At 38.0% G+C, this 20,789-nt stretch overlaps 1 protein-coding gene and 1 long non-coding RNA gene across 9 annotated transcripts in view; one reads left to right on the forward strand and one right to left on the reverse strand.

Moving 5' to 3' along the window:
- Positions 1–20,789, forward strand: part of LOC133657233 (uncharacterized) — a 972,718-nt gene that overhangs the window by 662,466 nt on the left and 289,463 nt on the right. The window lies entirely within an intron of this gene.
- Positions 1–20,789, reverse strand: part of dst (dystonin) — a 235,001-nt gene that overhangs the window by 142,711 nt on the left and 71,501 nt on the right. For all 8 annotated transcript variants that reach the window (XM_062058283.1, XM_062058282.1, XM_062058281.1 and 5 more), the window contains 3 exons: positions 14,773–14,862; positions 4,056–4,133; positions 1,523–1,615 (listed from right to left, as the gene is read on the reverse strand). In XM_062058283.1, the coding sequence (XP_061914267.1) occupies positions 1,523–1,615; positions 4,056–4,133; positions 14,773–14,862 (261 nt within the window). The remainder of the gene's footprint in view (positions 1–1,522; positions 1,616–4,055; positions 4,134–14,772; positions 14,863–20,789) is intronic.

The following is a 20,789-nucleotide window of genomic DNA, read 5'->3' on the forward strand; positions in this document are numbered from 1 at the left end:
GGTAGTCACCTGAAATGGTTTTCACTTCACAGGTGTGCCTTTTCAGGGTTGATTAGTGGAATTTCTTGCTTTATCAATGGGGTTGGGACCATCAGTTGTGTTGTGAATGAGAAGGTGTGTCCAATCTTTTGGCCTGCACTGTACTTAACTGTGTTTTGTCTTTAAAATATCTAAATAAGTAATTACTGTTTCAAATCAAATTATATCTTTATTAGTATAATTTCACATAAGCACTATATGTTTTCCATAATTACAGAGCAAATAAATTAGACCGGGCAAAAGTTACATCCAATATAAACAAAACAAGCGTTGAACTACTTGTGTTATTGTGCAAGACCTTTTTTTATGCAGACTTAAGGAAGTCTGAAAGATATCAACAGTCCGTGCCAGACAGAAAGAGCCAGGAGTGATAAGCAGAATTATTTTCTAACATTTACATTCCTGGCATGCGCATGGATATTAACTCAGTGCACTATCCGAGAGAGCATTTGCAGGAATATTGAAAGAGAAACATGAGCCCATCCCTGAAGACTCCAACGCCAACTGGAGCGGTACCAAAACGTGTACTTTTAGAAAGACTATTGGTTTGTGTAAATACATCCTAGAGAGACCAGCGAACTTTTTGACATGACCTCGGACTATTGTGCAAGACACATCATGAGTTGTGTTTTCTACAGGTCCAGATCCTTATTACAATTCTAAATATCCGCCTCTGAAACAATCCTTAGCATACAATGCTTTCATTAACTGATGGTATGCAACATATTTCACAGAAACACATATCGTACAACAGTGATTCTCAAACCGTGGTATGCTCACCACTAGTGATACACGGGCTCCATCTAGTGGTACGCCAAATAATCACTTAATTAAATATTCAAACATAGTGTGACTGTTCAAACTGTGTTTAATATTATGTGATGTTACACTTGGACTTAGACTTTCTTTTATTGTCATTCCAATTTGAACTTTACAGTACAGATAAGAAAGAACATTTGTTGCATTAGCTGGTTGTAGTGCAGGATAAAAGAGCAATAAGGTGCAGACATAAATGAATAGATTACTGTACAGATAAATATATTGCACTTTTGCATATGCATCCATGTTTATGGATGTACAGTATGTTATATTGTCTTTATATTCCAGCGAGTTAATCCGTTTTTGGGGGGGAATTGAGGGGATTATTATGATGTGTTCAAGAGTCTTATGGCCTGAGGGAAGAATCTGTTACAGAACCTGGAGGTTCTGCTACGGAGGCTGCAGAACCTCTTTCTAAAGTCCTTGACAAATATTTTAAATATACTTGTCAAATAAAGCATCTGCCTTGTTTTTAATGAATACTTAGACCAACCATGCTACTGTATTGGTCATTATGGTGGTACTTGGTGAGCCAAGTGTTTTCTGAGGTGGTACTTGGTGAAAAAAGGTTTGAGAATCACTGCCATAGAACATTATGTTAGTATTGAGCAATCTATTGACAACGGAATAAACAACAAAATGTCCATGAAATGATCTCACTGACCTGAAAGTGCAATATTATGGTCCAGATCAATCCCAGGGTCAGTTTGGGGTTGCCATCTGTGATGTCATCATTCCTGATATTTACAAGTTTGACCTAATGAGGAAGAAAGATCAGTTAAACTTTCAAAAATGTGACAGCCCTTTGAGACACTTGTGATTTAGGGCTATATAAATACACTTTGATTGATTGATTGATTGATACAACACATAATGCACAACATGTGTACACATTATTTGCTCATTTACTAGTATGGGTGTGTATCAAGTACTGTACATGTACATTACAGTGTGACAACACATTTCACAGTTTGTACACAAGGTGGCACAATTGTCTCTAGTCTGAGGGAATGGAGGCCCCTTTCTAAAAAGGATGCTGCCTGAACTATCAGAAGGCAGAATAATGGGTAAATATCTAGAAACATTCGTTCAACCATGCCAGGCAAGAAAAATGACTTAATTCTGAGATAAATAATCAGTGTGTGGCTGCATATGTTGCATTATTACAGTGGAGACAATGCAGCATCTGCTTTATGCACATCTATGACTCCTTTGTCTGCAGCCTGGCGTCACATGTGTTAACAGCTGAGTCGGCCTGCGCTCACATCATCGCACACTGACTGCGATGGGGGAAGGGAGGCCAATCACAAAACCCACTGATGGGATTTAAAAGACGGCAGCACTCCTTAAGGAGCCGTTACTTCAGAAAAAAACCTATAAAGCCTGCGGCCAAATAATAATGTATGCACACGGCGTGGTGCGATGCAAAATTCATAAAGACTGTTTTTCTCTAGAGATAATTATTCTAGCATCCCTAATTTCCCTCATAGGACTATTAAAGATCGCATATTTATCTATGTGCTTTGTCTAGTTCTAGTTTGTACACAGCGAATGACTGTTATGTACTGTTTGTAATAACAGAAATATTATACACTGTACAAAATAGTGAATGTTTTCAAATAAAGCTGAACATAGAGCTACTCTTCAATTACATTGTTGTACTTCACATACATTAAAGAAAAAAATCCCTATCATTAGTTTAAAATTGTAAATTAACCTCTTAAGGCCCAAGCTGTTTTTTTAACATGCTTTTTTGAATTTTTCTTTGCTATTTGGGCTTAGTGGACCCTAATTAGAATAAAAACTAAGAATCATCTTTTGATATGATGTACTTAGTCCATAAGTACACAAACGTGTACTTAATGTTTAGTGACATGCTAATTGTTATTTTTACACTTTTTTTTCCAAATTCCATTGTATGTTATACTCTGCTGACACCACCAGATGGCAGTATAAGTGTCCACATAAGCAGCCCTAAGACCCCAAATCATTAGTGTACACAATTTGGGAAATAAGAGCTACAAGGTGCTGTCCACGCATGTGGCCAATTAAACCTTTATTAATGTATTTATGAAGTACTTATTAAATGACAAACTGCAAAGGGGGAAAACTGTGAGTTTAATCACAACATCAGCAAAAAAGACACGTGAAAATTAAGCTATAATAACACATTAAATGTAGCTTCCTATTTAAATAAAACACTAATTCATAACATTTTCGAAAGATACCATTGATAAAAATAATAATAATTACTGCAAATGCTCTACTTACAGTTGTTTATAGGGATACTATTGGAAGCATTTATGCATAACACTAGGGGTGTAACGATTCGTTTTAACAACAATTTAATTTGATTCAGAATTTGTGGTTGTCGATACGATTCAGGGCCGATATTATTTTTTTAGATCTGAAACAATTTAGTGAGTTGATATCGATTCAGTAATTTGTCAAAAAAAAAAAAAAGTTCAACCAGTGTGACTGAAATTAATAGTGGATACTGGACACTGCCGGTGATGTTTCCTATATTCCTGTTTAGTTTTTTTAAGGGAATTATGTATAAATGAATTATGGATGCAAACAAGAAAGTAAACAACAATTAACGGCCAATGCATTCACACCGTATTTGAATAAAGTGCAACCAACACTTTAGGTTGAATTAACAAGAGGAAACAGTGCCGCTAATAGAGGTCGACCCGCAGGCTCGGAGAGACTCACAAGCTTGAGCAAAGTCAAGGGGGCCGTAAGGACGTTGCCTTTGAGCGATCAGCCGTCTTCTATTGATATCACAGCAACAGCAGTGGCTGCAGTATCTTACTCAAAGTTGAGTCTCCGGGGATGAGATTTTACGAGAATTACGGCTCATGACGCGAATCACCCTTTGATGAAAACATCTACAAGTCTTTGTCGAAATTTTAGAAATATCACTTTCATATGGCAAAAAACTACAATGGAAACACAGTGACTGTCTCCACGACTGTGTACTTCAAATGCAGCTGCTGCCATCTTATGGAGTTAATTATAAAAAAAAAAGGAGAGGTTGCCTACAGCCACAGTTGTTACTTTCAATGTTTCTATTGAATGCACATCCATCCATCCATCTATCCATTTTCTACCGCTTGTCCCTGTCAGGGTCATGGGGGGTGAACAAGTTGCCACCCTTACAGTTAATTTAAAAGCTATTGGACGTTCAGACCTACCTGTCGTCTCTTTAAATAATCCAGCGCAATTTGTACATTCTGGAGCCTGTGGAAGCGCATCCTTCCTCTCTCCCGAGGCTGTGGACAGGAGGAAGAGAGAAAAGTGATCAGTTTGTTTCCGTGGACATATTAATATACAAAAAAAAGTTGAGGAGCATGTACAGCGCATCCAAAAAGTATAACACAGCGCTTCACTTTTTCCACATTTAGGTATGTTACAGTCTTATTCCAAAGTGGAATAAATAACATTTCATAGACTTCATTCTTAGTTTGTACTCTGCCATGAATTGTCGAGTGTGGGACCTTATATATAGAGAGGTACCGTATTTTTCGGACTATAAGTCGCAGGTTTTTTTTCATAGTTTGGCCGTAGTGCGACTTATAATCAGGAGCGACTTATGTGTGAAATTATTAACACATTACCGTAAAATATTAAATAATATTATTTAGCTCATTCACGTAAGAGACTAGACGTATAAGATTTCATGGGATTTAGCGATTAGGAGTGACAGATTGTTTGGTAAACGTATAGCATGTTCTATATGTTATATTTGTTTGAATGACTCTTACCATAATATGTTACGTTAACATACCAGACACGTTCTCAGTTGGTTATTTATGCGTCATATAACGTACACTTATTCAGCCTGTTGTTCACTATTCTTTATTCATTTTGAATTGCCTTTCAAATGTCTATTCTTGGTGTTGGGTTTTATCAAATAAATTTCCCCTAAAAATGCGATTTATACTCCAGTGCGACTTATATATGTTTTTTTCCTTCTTTATTATGCATTTTCAGCAGGTGCGACTTATACTCCGAAAAATACGGTAATAGCTTTTCCATATCATGTCTACCCCACTTAATTTACTACAGGTGGAATTCAATCAAGTTGTTGGTATGTCTCAAGGATGATCAGTGGAAACAGGATGCACCTGAGCTCACTTTTGAGCTTTTTGTTTTTTATTGTATTATTATTTTATTATTATTATTTCTTTGGTCAGTGGTCAACAAAATAAACAAACAGTTCTACATTCATAAATTGACAATTTTACAGACCAAAAGGGTTTAGGCTGAAGTTGAGCACTTATTTCGCCTAACCCTATAAACAATCTCAAATACAAGATGAGCTTCATAGAAATATGAAATTTCCTTTACACAACATATTATAAATACAACCAGTACACAACATAAACACTGTTCAAATATATACACAGTAAAGACATAGACAAACAGTTGTGAAATATTTGTGAAAGCTTCATGGCAAAGGCTGGGAATACGTATGCGCATTTGTATTTTTTTTTTTTTATAAAATTTGAAAAAAATTCTAAAATAACTTTTTCACATTGTCATTATGTGGTATTGTGTGTAGCATTTTGAGGATACAACTGAATGTATTCCATTTTGGAATAAGGTTGTAACTAGGGATGTCCGATAATGGCTTTTTGCCGATATCCGATATTCCGATATTGTCCAACTCTTAATTACCGATATCAACCGATACCGATATATACAGTCGTGGAATTAACACATTATTATGCCTAATTTGGACAACCAGGTATGGTGAAGATAAGGTCCTTTTTTTTAAAAAAATTCTAAAATAAGATAAATAAATTAAAAACATTTTCTTGAATAAAAAAGAAAGTAAAACAATACAAAAACAGTTACATAGAAACTAGTAATTAATGAAAATTAGTAAAATTAACTGTTAAAGGTCAGTACTATTAGTGGACCAGCAGCACACACAATCATGTGTGCTTACGGACTGTATCCCTTGCAGACTGTATTAATATATATTGATATATAATGTAGGAACCAGAATATTAATAACAGAAAGAAACAACCCTTTTGTGTGAATGAGTGGGAGGGAGGTTTTTTGGGTTGGTGCACTAATTGTAAGTGTATCTTGTGTTTTTTATGTTGATTTAATAAAAAATAAAAAATAAAAATAAAAACCCGTTATCGATAATAAAAAAAACGATACCGATAATTTCCGATATTACATTTTAAAGCATTTATCGGCCGATAATATCGGCAGGCCGATATTATCTCTAGTCTCTAGAGATAATATCTCTATTTGTAACGTAACAAAATGTGGAAAAAGTGAAGCGCTGTGAATACTTTGCGGATGCACTGTAGATATAGAAAGGACTTCCACTATCTTACTCACTAAACGACAAAGGAGAACACGTTAAAAAAAAAAAAAAAACTTCTAATAAACAGCATTTTTCTCCAATCCCACCTCTGAAAAACATGCTCTGAATGTGCAAGTAGTTTTATGCATAAAAAGGATGCTTGTGTCTATTTTCTCTGCACTATTTCAATAGTTGACTTTCAGGTATAGCACACATCGCAAGAGAGGGTAAAATGGAAAATGCAGTGAAGCACGGATGCAGAACACCTAAAAGATCGGGTGCTGCATTCGGCCATGTCTAAACAAACAGTATTGTGGAAGATGAAAAATGTCTCATGAAATGTTGAAAATTGTGTGGAAAGGTAGTGCAGAAAATGCATGACAAGGAATGATCATCTATATTGATCAGTAGCACTTAAATGTGATACAGAGACTTTAATGTCTGCTAATGCGTCTAATGAGAATACTCATAACATGATGGGATTGTCTCTACACTCCTAAGTGGCCACAGCACACTCGCATGTTAGTGGGTTATGAGGGCATCCACACGTACCCCCTGGTCAACATCCACCACGTCTCCATGCCGCTCAACCGCGCATGCTTCAGTCCCACTCACCAACCGCAATGTCTTCAGGACATCGCGCTCCCTCGGCTTATCACCCCAAAAGGAGACATGTGGGATAAAGGGGGGCGAGGGTGGAAAAAGGAAGACAAGGAGACAGACACAACGGCCCAAATCAAAGGGAAGTCAGACAATGGACAGAAAAAAACAACCAGAAAAGAGGGGAAACTAGATAGCTGGAGAATGAAAGTTAGTCGCGAGGGGTGATGAATTTGGGAATACATGCTGTAAAGCGCATGATGACATAACTCTACATGCCCCTAAAGTTGACCAACACGCCGGATTGTAGTCAGCTGGAGGCGTGTCTTAATGAAATTAAACAATGGATGTCCGCTAACTTTTTGCAACTCAACGCTAAGAAAACGGAAATGCTGATTATCGGTCCTGCTCAACACCGACATCTATTTAATAATACCACCTTAACATTTGACAACCAAACAATTAAACGAGGCGACTCGGTAAAGAATCTGGGTATTATCTTCGACCCAACTCGCTCGTTTGAGTCACACATTAAGAGTGTTACTAAAACGGCCTTCTTTCATCTCCGTAATATCGCTAAAATTCGTTCCATTTTGTCCACAAGCGATGCTGAGATCATTATCCATGCGTTCGTTACATCTCGTCTCGATTACTGTAACGTTTTATTTTCGGGCCTCCCTATGTCTAGCATTAAAAGATTACAGTTGGTACAAAATGCGGCTGCTAGACTTTTGACAAAAACAAGAAAGTTTGATCAGATTACGCCTATACTGGCTCACTTGCACTGGCTTCCTGTGCACCTAAGATGTGACTTTAAGGTTTTACTACTTACGTATAAAATACTACACGGTCAAGCTCCTGCCTATCTTGCCGATTGTATTGTACCATATGTCCCGGCAAGAAATCTGCGTTCAAAGAACTCCGGCTTATTAGTGATTCCCAGAGCCCAAAAAAAGTCTGCGGGCTATAGAGCGTTTTCTATTCGGGCTCCAATACTATGGAATGCCCTCCCGGTAAAAGTTAGAGATGCTACCTCAGTAGAAGCATTTAAGTCTCATCTTAAAACTCATTTGTATACTCTGGCCTTTAAATAGACTCCCTTTTTAGACCAGTTGATCTGCCGTTTCTTTTCTTTTCTTTTCTACTCTGCTCCGGGGTGGACCGCTAGCCTGTTCATCGGATGGGGACATCTCTACGCTGCTGACCCGTCTCCGCTCGGGATGGTTCCTGCTGGCCCCACCATGGACTGGACTTTCGCTGATGTGTTGGACTTTCACAATATTATGTCAGACCCACTCGACATCCATTGCGTTCGGTCTCCCCTAGAGGGGGGGGGGGGGGGGGTTACCCACATATGCGGTCCTCTCCAAGGTTTCTCATAGTCATTCACATTGACGTCCCACTGGGGTGAGTTTTCCCTGCCCGTATGTGGGCTCTGTACCGAGGATGTCGTTGTGGCTTGTACAGCCCTTTGAGACACTTGTGATTTAGGGCTATATAAATAAACATTGATTGATTGATTGATAATGACAGCACAAGGAATGGAAAGAGCTAGAGCTGCAAAAATTTTAGGCCACCAGTAGACTGGTTCTTTTAGTAGGGCTAGTACACATTGGAACTAATTTACTAAGATCCAAATAACTGGCGGTAAATAGTAGGGCTGTGAATATTTGGGCACTACACGATTCGATTTGATTCGATTCTTGGGGGTAACGATTGGATTCAGAATCCGTTCTCAATTCAAAACGATTCTCGATTCAAAATCTATACTTTTTAATAACATTGGGGGCCAGTTCTACGATTACCTACAGTCCTCCATAAGATAGACAAACAGCTCAGATACATTTTTGTATTGCTTAAAAGAAAACTGGTTGTGTTAAATAAAATTCTACCCAGATATGTAATTAAGTCAAATGCAAATAAGGCAACAAGAGAAGTATCCAACATTTCTCTTTTTTGAAGTAATACAGCAGATATCGGCATCTGGATCGACAATATGATTTGCCTGAATGGCAGGACAGGACAGAGTAAAAATAAAATAAAATAAAAATGTAATCGATTATTTTTTTATCGATTATAAATACCGTATTTCATATTATTTATTTATTTTTTCTAAATGTAAAACACTTCCTTGTGGTCTACATAACATGTAATGGTGGTTCTTTGGTCAAAATGTTGCATAGATTATGTTTTACAGATCATCTTCAAGCCGCTTTCTGACAGTCGCTTCCGGATGCGCCGTTTTGTGGGCGGTCTTATTTACGTGGCTCACCTTCGGCAGCGTCTTCTCCCCGTCATCTTTGTTGCAGCGGTGTAGCGTGCAAGGACGGGAGTCAAAAGATGAAGCTAATTGTTTTAATGACATTCAGACTTTACATAAATCAATAACGGAGCAGCATCTCCTCATCCGGAAACAACAACAAGGCCGGAAATGTGTTCCGTTAAAAACCGTCTGACCGGAACTCTCTAATAACTAAAGTTCCTTGGGTGAATAATGTAAACTCACTACACCGGTATGTTTTAGCACTTTCATGGCGAGTTTACTGACAGATATAAGTAAGAACTTTACACTACTTTATATTAAACATGGCAACAATGGAGGATGAATGTCACATAACAAGAAGATAGAGAAAAAGAAGAAGCTTATGGACTACGGGGTCGGCACGGACTACAAAGGCGGACGCGCGTAATTTTTCAGGATTTATGCAGATCCTAAATACAGATCAGCAGGTACCAGAAGGTAAGAAAAGTTGCTTTTGCACAATATTGCGAAACAAAACACCAGATAATGTGCCTTACCATATACACACACCATAATAATAATCGTATGTTCAATGCGCTGACAATCCATCAAGCGGTGCGGCTTCATAGCTTACCAAAGTCGCACTAAAACATTTTGATAGATTTTTGAGCGCCATGTGTAATGTTCTATATTTTCAATGGAACATATAAAATGTTGGTGTTGTTTACTTGAGTCATATTGCCATCATAGTGCAACCTACACGTAGCTCTTATGTTTAACTGCCATCTACTGGTCACACTTATCATTACACCATGTACCAAATAAAATTGCTTTGAGGTCGTTAAGCAAAACCAGAATTATTCCGTACATTAGGTGCACCGGGTTATAAGGCCCACTGTGGAGTTTTGAGGGGGGAAAAAGTGTGCCTTATAGTCCGCAAAATACGTTAAGTTACAAATAAGAATTGCGTTTCATTCAAAAATCTTTTTTTTTTGACACCCCCAGTAAATAACGTGTGCAAACTATAAAACTGTGTGTACTATTAGAGGGCATGTTGTGGGTGATCTACTAAGACTGCTTGTACAATTGATAACAAATGCAAAATTGATGCAGACCGCCCTATTTAAATGAGGTTTTTGCGTGTATGCCGACTGTTATCATAGAGACACTCATTTCCCTCCACATTTATGGCATCATGTGGTCCAACATGTGGCATTTTGTCATGTTGTTGACATGCAGCACACAAATATTATATGTACCACCATTTCTAGGCCACCTTTTTTTATACTGAAGCGTGATCAAACTTTTTTCAACAAGTACCACCTCAGAAAACACATAGCATTCCAAGTACCACCATAATGACCAACATCAAAACACAGTAGCGTAGTAGGCCTAACTATTCGTTAAAACATGTAACAAGTTAAGAAGTATATTCAATAGTTTTGGCCACTGTAACATTACACACATCAGGCCCATGATGTAATAATTTCTCACTTTCTATTTGAATACTTAAAATCTTGTGACACTTTAGCATCGTGAACTACTTAAGTTTTTAAAAGTTAATATACTGGTGAAGATGTTATGTGTTTTGCCTTTGTTCTAATAATGTTTTAACTTTTTTAAAGCAATTCCTGAAACATGCCTCTAAAAACGTACCGTATTTTCTGGACCATAAGGCGCACCGGATAATGAGGCGCACTGCCGATGAGCGGGTCTATTCAGGTCTGTTTTCATACAAAAGGCGCACCGGATTATAAACCACATTAAAGGGGTCATATTATGATTTTTTCCTCAATTTAAAACACTTCCTTGTGGTCTACATCAGTGGTCCCCAACCACCGGGCCGCGGACCGGTACGCACAAGAAATTAAAAAAAAATAAAAAATATTTTTATTATTATTTTTTAAAATTAAATCAACATAAAAAACACAATATATACATTATATATTAATACAAATCAATACAGCCTGCAGGGATACAGTCCGTAAGCACACATAATTGTATTTCTTTATGACAAAAAAAAAAAAAAAGAAATTATTTTTTTTTTTTTTACTACCCCTCCCCCCTCCCTCCTAAGTCAAATGTTGCTATAAAAAAACGATACGTCTAACAATAAAGCGAGTGGTGGCTTCAGACCCAGCGGCCCAGTACTGAGTGAATAGTCTACTACAGTGGTTCTCAAATGGGGGTACGCGTACCCCTGGGGGTACTTGAAGGTATGCCAAGGGGTACGTGAGATATTTTTTTTAAATGTCTGTCAAAAAGAACTGTGAAAAGAAATACAACAATGCAATATTCAGTGTTGACAGCTAGATTTTTGTGGACATGTTCCATAAATACTGATGTTAAAGATTTCTTTTTTTTGTGAAGCAATGTTTAGAATGAAGTTCATGTATTCAGATGGATCTCTATTACAATCCCCAAAGAGGGCACTTTAAGTTGACGATTACTTCTATGTGTAGAAATCTTTATTTATAATTGAATCACTTGTTTATTTTTCAACAAGTTTTTAGTTATTTTTATATCTTTTTTTCCCAAATAGTTCAAGAAAGACCACAACAAATGAGCAATATGTTGCACTGTTATACAATTTAATAAATCAGAAACTGATGACATAGTGCTGTATTTTACTTCTTTATCTCTTTTTTTCAACCAAAAATGCTTTGTTATGATTAGGGGGTACTTGAATTTAAAAAAAATTCACAGGGGGTACATCACTGAAAAAAGGTTGAGAACCACTGGTCTATTACACATATGATGAGGTGACATGTTAACAGGGGAATGGACTACTTGATAACATGCAGCACAGCCACAATCACCTAAATTCTGCATGTAAGCACATTGCCAAAAAGTACTCCATAAAAGTGTGTGAAATGTAGTGTAGGTCTTTGCCAGCTTTTTGTGAAGTAAAATATAAATGTCATATTTATCTAAATATAGGACAATATTTTGTTCACATAAAAACAATTCTGCAAAAGACAGCTTGCCTCAAGTTAGGGCCAATGTGGCAAGATTAAGCCAAACTGTGGGGCCAGGGAAAGTTGTCAATAAACATGTTTCTCCATTTCCTTCCATTTTGGGACAAAAATATATTTTGTGTCGTATAGCATCCACATAAAAATGTAGGTTGATAGAATATTTACAATGTGCACATTCTACCCAGTACATACTGTAAATGCATGTTATTGTGATGCATTAGCCAGTTATTCATATCCCATGCTTTGAACAGAACACTTCATATAATTAGGGAATAAAGACCTTAATTATTGATTAAAACAGGGGTGTCCAAACTTTTTCCACTGAGGGCCGCACACGGAAAAATTAAAGCATGCGGGGGCCATTTTGATATTTTTCATTTTCAAACAATAACAAAATATATGGATTTTGCTTGTTTTTTACCTTTAGGGCTCCCGGGGACCATAAAGGGTCTAAGTCAGGGGTCTCAAACTCAATTTACCTGGGGGCCACTGGATGCAGAAACTGGGTGAGGCTGGGCCACAAGAAAATATTTCTTTAAAAAATCTAAGATGCACTTTTTAATGAATTCACCTTCTTTGAATGGCTATCCCGCCCTAGCAACATACTTGCCAACCCTCCCAATTTTTCTGGGAAACTCCCGAATTTCAGTGTCCCTCCCGACAATCTCCCGGGGCAACCATTCTCCCGAATTTCTCCCATTTTCACCCGGACAACAATATTAAGGGCGTGCCGTGATGGCACTGCCTTTAACGTCTTCTACAACCTGTCGTCGCGTCCGCTTTTTCACCATACAAACAGCGTGCCGGCCCAGTCACATAATATGTGCGGCTTTTAAACACACATAAGTGAATGCAAAGCATACTTGGTCAACAGCCATACAGGTCACACTGAGGGTAGCCGTATAAACAACTTTAACACTGTTACAAATATGCGCCACACTGTGAACCCACACCAAACAAGAATGACAAACAAATTTTGTAACACAACATAAACACAACAGAACAAATACCCAGAACACCTTGCAGCCCTAACTCGGGGCGGGGTTTGGTAGTAGCGGGGGAGGGGTTGTATATTGTAGCCTGGAAGAGTTAGGGCTGCATGGGATTCTGGGTATTTGTTCTGTTGTGTTTATGTTGTGTTACGGTGCGGATGTTCTCCCGAAATGTGTTTGTCATTCTTGTTTGGTGTGGATTCACAGTGTGGCGCATATTTGTAACAGTGTTAAAGTTGTTTATACGGCCACCCTCAGTGTGACCTGTATGGCTGATGATCAAGTATGTCTTGCAGTCACTTACGTGTGTCTACAGAAGCCAAATACAACATGTGACTGGGCTGGCACGCTGTTTGTACAGGTTGTAGAGGGCGCTAAAGGCAGTGACATCACGGCACGCCCTTAATATTGTTGTTTGGGTGAAGACATTCGAGAGAATGGTTGCCCTAAAATTCGGGAGTCTCCCGGAAAAATCGGGAGGGTTGGCAAGTATGACACTGTCAAGCGCCATTCCTATAAAACTCGCGGGCCGCACTAACATTAAATTTTCATATTAAGGTGCGGGCCGCAAAATAACGTCTCGCGGGCCGCAATTGGCCCGCGGGCCGCGTGTTTGAGACCCCTGGTCTAAGTCATTAAAATGTAAAAAAAAACAAGTCGAATTATTATATATATATATATTTTTTTTTTTAACGCTTACAGTAAATCTCTACAGTATATCAACTTCCGGTTGAAATAAAGTTAAAAAAAACAAAAAGGTTTTATGCCTTTTCTGTCAAAGATAACTTTGTTTTTTATAATAAAACTGAAATATGCAGTGTTTCCCCCACTGCCCAAAACATTCAAAAAGCAATGTTTGATGTGAAGTAATTAGAGGCTTAAAAAGATCAATAATGCAGGACACCATTCATTATTATTTTTGAGTAATCACTGTGAAAAGACAAATAAAATCCCATTAAATATATTTGGGACCCAAAAGGTGTCCCATTCATAAAGTGATACATTTTCATTAGTTTTTTTTTTACTTTCAACACTTAAGTTACGAGATCAACTTCAGATATATCGGTCGATTTTACGTTTGAACTATTATTTTGTTTGTTTTATGCTCTTTTGTCAAAGAAAACATTATTGTTTTTGTATGGCAACCACACAATATTTTCCACATAAAACATTTTAAAGGTCAATATTTGAAATAATTGGAGCCTTGAATAGGTCAATTAATTCATTATAACATTGAGGTTGTTTTTTTTGTTTTTTTGAGAAATGGCAAAAAAAGGAAAAATAAAGAAAAAAAACAGCCTGCATGGCAGCTTTGTGTCAACATTGCAACTTTTTCTAGTCAGATTTCACCTCATTCCACTTTTTTTTATGTTTCTTTTAAATTTTTGCAATAGCATTTCCAGAACGTGTGGCGGGCCGGTAAACTATTAGCTGCGGACACCCCTGGATTAAAATGTACTTCATGACAGCAAATAAATGCAGAGTCACATGATAGAATTCCCCGATGACTGCTTCCAGGCATCATCGTCCAGCAGACTTTGCTAAAACCAATACTGACTTTTGGCTACTTAGCGAAAGCAAAAAAAAAAGTCACTTTTCTATTAACTTTCTTTGAATCAAAGTGATTTCTGATTCAAAGTGTCCCAAAACACTGTAACGTATCACTAAAAAGTTACATACAATAAAAAAAAAAAAATCAGTTCAGTCTCATAATGTAACATGTTTTTGTGTTCTAAGATTGAAATAACATTAGGAAACAAGACTCAACTTACCAATGTGTCGCCAGACAAGACCTCGAGCAGTGAGATCAAGTTATGTCCATCTCTCAAGTCTTCATACAGGTTATTTATATGCTTCCGTACCTAAAAGAATAGAGATTAATAAATATATGTTGGCGACAGTAAACACACTTGAATAATAAGGCTCCCCCTACAGTTTGGGAGTAGGATTTAAGTTGAATAAATATTAACTGTCAAAGGCAGTTTCCAACATGCATAACATACAATGTAATTCATCACACATTTCCAGTTGATTCATTACAGCACGTCCGAAAAGGAGTAGGAAGAAGCAGAGTTTATTTAATCCTGCCCCTTTTCATACCATAGCAATTTTATCCAATCCCCTTGTTCTCTGCAACAGAACTTTGAACAAATAAATAAATAATAAATAATGTACCACAGTAAGCAAACACATATACATGAATAATATTTGTCTCAATTAAAAAAAATGTTTTTAAAAAAGGGTTTAAGATGTTTATCATAATTCTTGTTCTGTGTTTAAACAGTCTCTTAAACTGAATCATATTGGTGATTTGTTTGCTTTCTTTGGTTAATCCGTTCCATAATTTAATTTCACATACAAATATGCTAAAGGTTTTAAGTGTTGTACAAGCAAAAAAAAAATGTTTTAAATTAGATTTCCCTCTAAGGTTATATTTCTCCTCTTTTGTTGAGAAGAATTATTGTACATTCTTGGGTAGCAGGTTATAGTTTGCTTTGTGCATCATTTTAGCTGTTTGCAAGTGCATCAAATCGTTGAATTTCAATATTTGTGATTTAATAAATGAAGGGTTTGTATGTTCTCTATATCCAACATTATGTATTATTCTAATTGATCTTTTTTGTAACACAGTTAGTGAATGAAGTGCACATTTGTAGTTGTTTCCCCATATAGGCATGTTGAGAAACTAGAAGGAAGTCAAACTAATAAATGCTTGGAGACAAGTTTGTAAAAGCAATGCATACAACGCAGCAACGTTACAGATTCACAATGCTGACATTTCTGCCTCGCACATTGTATACGCATATAGGCAGCAACAACGTGGCCGCTATGGCCTTATCAACAATGTCTGATATGCGTTTGACAACTTCCGAGGCCCTCTCCTTCGGGTAGACATGTCCTATGTCCTAAATAGCGAGCCCCTACAATCAGCCTCCTGCTGACCTGCTTTCACACAGGGCTTTCAGCGCTGTAATCCCACATAGCAGCCACAGCTGTGGAGCCAAAATAGACCTGCACCCTTATGTTATTGGTTCAAACGGGCACATTCTCAAAAATTACTCAGCACTTTCTCATTTGTCATGGATGGAGGTTTTATCTGAAATACTGTTATTGTTCTGATATTCTGGGAATTTGACTACATTTCCTTGATTGGCTATAGATTTTTCAGCTGTATGCCTTCGCTGTTCTTCTTTGGGACCACCATCTAGCACAGGGGTGTCAAAGTCAAGGCCCGCGGGCCACATCCAGCCCGCAAATTAATTATCTATGGCCCCCGGAATGTTATTTGATTAGTATTAGAACCGGCCCGCAGGCCACAGCCGCCTGCTGCTGTTTTGCATGCACTAATACTCCATCAGTGTTGGCGCTAGGAATTTTCAAAATGGGGTCCCAGGGACCCCATCAAGTCATAAAAAGGGGTCCATAGTGCATTCTTGGGGTCCCACTTTTTTGTAACCGTTTTGAAAACAAATGATAAATGTATGCATTATCCTGTTATATCTCACATTCTATATTGTGTTTTGGAAAAAGGTTATCATAAAGGTTACTTAATTAATTTATATTTTTTAAATACAGAAAAAAACAAATTTTTATGCATATGTAAATGTATTCAGATATAAACATTCATTCACTTTCTTCTTTCCTTCATGGATCTAAACCAGGGGTCTCAAACTCAATTTACCTGGGGGCCACTGGATGCAGAAACTGGGTGAGGCTGGGCCACAAGAAAAGATTTCTTTAAAAAATCTAAGATGCACTTTTTAATGAATTCACCTTCTTTGAATGGCTATCCCGCCCTAGCAACATACTTGCCAACCCTCCCAATTTTTCTGGGAAACTCCCGAATTTCAGTGTCCCTCCCGACAATCTCCCTGGGCAACCATTCTCCCGAATTTCTCCCATTTTCACCCGGACAACAATATTAAAGGCCTACTGAAACCCACTACTACCGACCACGCAGTCTGATAGTTTATATATCAATGATGAAATCTTAACATTATAACACATGCCAATACGGCCGGGTTAACTTATAAAGTGACATTTTAAATTTGCCGCTAAACTTCCGGTTCGAAACGCCTCTGCGGATGACGTATGCGCGTGACGTAGCCCGGTGAACACGGGTATGCCTTCCACATTGAAGCCAATACGAAAAAGCTCTGTTTTCATTTCATAATTCCACAGTATTCTGGACATCTGTGTTCATGAATCTGTTTCAATCATGTTCATTGCATTATGGAGAAGGAAGCTGGGCAAACAAAGAAGAAAGTTGTCGGTGCAAAATGGACGTATTTTTCGAACGTAGTCAGCCACAACAGTACACAGCCGGCGCTTCTTTGTTTACATTCCCGAAAGATGCAGTCAAGATGGAAGAACTCGGATAACAGAGACTCTAACCAGGAGGAATTTTGACTTCGATACACAGTAGAGAACTGGGACAACACAGACTCTTACCAGGATTACTTTGATTTGGATGACAAAGACGCAGACGTGCTACTGTGAGTATGCAGCTTTGGCTTCTAAACATTTGATCTTTTGACCGTATGTGCGCAACTTTTTTTTGCGTATGTACGTAACTTTTTTAAAATATATAAGCTTTATGAACCTTGGGTTAGGTGAACGGTCTTTTGGGCTGAGTGATTGTGTGTGTTGATCAGGTGTTTGAATTGTATTGGCGTGTTCTATGGAGCTAGGAGCTAGCATAGGAGCTAGGAGCTAGCGTAACAAAAACGCAGGTGTTTTTATGCAGGATTAATTTGTGGCATATTAAATATAAGCCTGGTTGTGTTGTGGCTAATAGAGTATATATATGTCTTGTGTTTATTTACTGTTGTAGTCATTCCCAGCTGAATATCAGGTCACCCCCGGCTCTCACAGCATCTTCCCTATCTGAATAGCTTCAACTCCCCACTAGTCCTTCACTTGCACTTTACTCATCCACAAATCTTTCATCCTCGCTCAAATTAATGGGGAAATTGTCGCTTTCTCGGTCCGAATCTCTCTCACTTCATGCGGCCATCATTGTAAACAATAGGGAACTTTGTATATGTTCAACTGACTACGTCACGCTACTTCCGGTAGGGGCAAGCCTTTTTTTTATCAGATACCAAAAGTTGCAATCTTTATCGTCGTTGTTCTATACTAAATCCTTTCAGCAAAAATATGGCAATATCGCGAAATGATCAAGTATGACACATAGAATAGATCTGCTATCCCCGTTTAAATAAAAAAAATTCATTTCAGTAGGCCTTTAAGGGCGTGTCGTGATGGCACTGCCTTTAACGTCTTCTACAACCTGTCGTCGCGTCCGCTTTTTCACCATACAAACAGCGTGCCGGCCCAGTCACATAATATGTGCGGCTTTTAAACACACATAAGTGAATGCAAAGCATACTTGGTCAACAGCCATACAGGTCACACTGAGGGTAGCCGTATAAACAACTTTAACACTGTTACAAATATGCGCCACACTGTGAACCCACACCAAACAAGAATAACAAACAAATTTTGTAACACAACATAAACACAACAGAACAAATACCCAGAACACCTTGCAGCCCTAACTCGGGGCGGGGCGGGGTTTGGTAGTAGCGGGGGAGGGGTTGTATATTGTAGTCTGGAAGAGTTAGGGCTGCATGGGATTCTGGGTATTTGTTCTGTTGTGTTTATGTTGTGTTACGGTGCGGATGTTCTCCCGAAATGTGTTTGTCATTCTTGTTTGGTGTGGATTCACAGTGTGGCGCATATTTGTAACAGTGTTAAAGTTGTTTATACGGTCACCCTCAGTGTGACCTGTATGGCTGATGATCAAGTATGTCTTGCAGTCACTTACGTGTGTCTACAGAAGCCAAATACAACATGTGACTGGGCTGGCACGTTGTTTGTACAGGTTGTAGAGGGCGCTAAAGGCAGTGACATCACGGCACGCCCTTAATATTGTTGTGTGGGTGAAGACATTCGAGAGAATGGTTGCCCTAAAATTCGGGAGTCTCCCGGAAAAATCGGGAGGGTTGGCAAGTATGACACTGTCAAGCGCCATTCCTATAAAACTCGCGGGCCGCACTAACATTAAATTTTCATATTAAGGTGCGGGCCGCAAAATAACGTCTCGCGGGCCGCAATTGGCCCGCGGGCCGCGTGTTTGAGACCCCTGATCTAAACTTTACCACTGCCGGTATTTTTTTCTATATTTTTGTTGCAATATTTTCAGAATGTGTTTGTTCTCTTTTTGGGCAAAGTAAGACAAAGAAAACAATCTGAAGTTGTCTTTCTTTTTTAGTTTTAATGCCATTATTATAATAGTCCGGCCCGCGTGTGCACAGATTTTCCTCCATGCGGCCCCTGAGCTAAAATGAGTTTGACGCCCCTGATCTAGCACCTCTGCTGGTTGCTGCCTTAAAGCAAGCGACTCATCCTAATATTCATTATTGAAAACAGCACGTTTCAACCCGGCCGTTCATACCATGCCAGACTTGGTGCCCCGCTAGCCTGCGCTCAAACCAAGCATGTTTTCCGTGCTGTCCCTTGTACAATGTTTTTAAACTGCAACTTCACTGATTTAGTGGATTATCTACAGTCTTATTTCTAGTCATTCCAATTATTGATATTGTGCAAGGTGGCGGAGTGTGTAACAGTGGATTGCAAAGTGTGCATGCCAGTAAAGGGAGTGTTCCTTGGATTTGGACTATTTAGAGCAGGGATGTCAACTCCTTTTCATTGGAGGGCCACATCGCAGCGGAGGGCCACTTGTAACAGTGATTATACTATATATGAATGCAAATGTATAATTGCCTCATTTATTTAATTATTTACTGATACAAGACTTGCTTTGAAATCATAAGTCAAGGTGGCAAGCATATATTTCGGTTGGAGGTGTCTTGATTTGATACTGATATCAAACATTGGTCGGATATCATCAAAAAACAAGCATTGGATGATATCAGCTTGTATCTAAAATCTCTGATTAAGTGCTCTGATACAAGCAGTCCTGCAGCGAGTTTACTTAACAGACAGTCAACATCTACTGTAAATGTCATCCAGTAGGTTGCTTTTCTTGTATTTTAGTCAAGTTATAAGCTACTAGGAGCTAGTTGCTATACAACAGCTGAGCACACAAGCTATACACATAATAAGTGTCCTTAATTGACAATATTGCAGTCTAAAACACTACTAATTATGGTGGCACTTTACTTACACTGTAAGTAAAATGCCACCATAATTAGTTGATACTTGTGTACATTGACGAATGTTGTGTTTTAGTCTGCAATATTGTTCATTTAAAGACACTTATTACCAGGGGAGTCAAACTCGTTTTTATTGAGGGCCACATCGCAGTTATGGTTGCCCTCAGAGGGCTGCTTTTAACAATGAGTAATATATGAATATACGTGTATATATATATATAATACATTAACAATATATTTTTTTACATAAGCTGCAAAAAAAATATTACAACTTTACTTTAAAAACTGGCAGCTCAGTCATTAAATTTTTACAGTAGAAGCAGTGTTTATTTTACAGCATATGAAAAATTTTAATAAATGGAATGGAACGGAGAAACAATACCACTGTTTTAGCGGTAAAATTCAAGCAACAGAGCTGCCAGTTTGTTTTTTTTACCGTAAAAATATTGTTGTTTCAATGGTTTTTTTTGTTTGTTTTTTATGTTTTAGTGTCTCACTGTATATGGGAAAAAAAACACTACCAAATTTGATTTTAAGGTTAAAAAAAACTCAGTCGGCGGAATTTAACCGTAAAATGTATTGTCAATTTTACAGTCTACAATTTGATT

This window comes from Entelurus aequoreus, linkage group LG09 (assembly GCF_033978785.1).
Source record: "Entelurus aequoreus isolate RoL-2023_Sb linkage group LG09, RoL_Eaeq_v1.1, whole genome shotgun sequence".
NCBI classification, from domain to species: Eukaryota; Metazoa; Chordata; class Actinopteri; order Syngnathiformes; family Syngnathidae; genus Entelurus; species Entelurus aequoreus.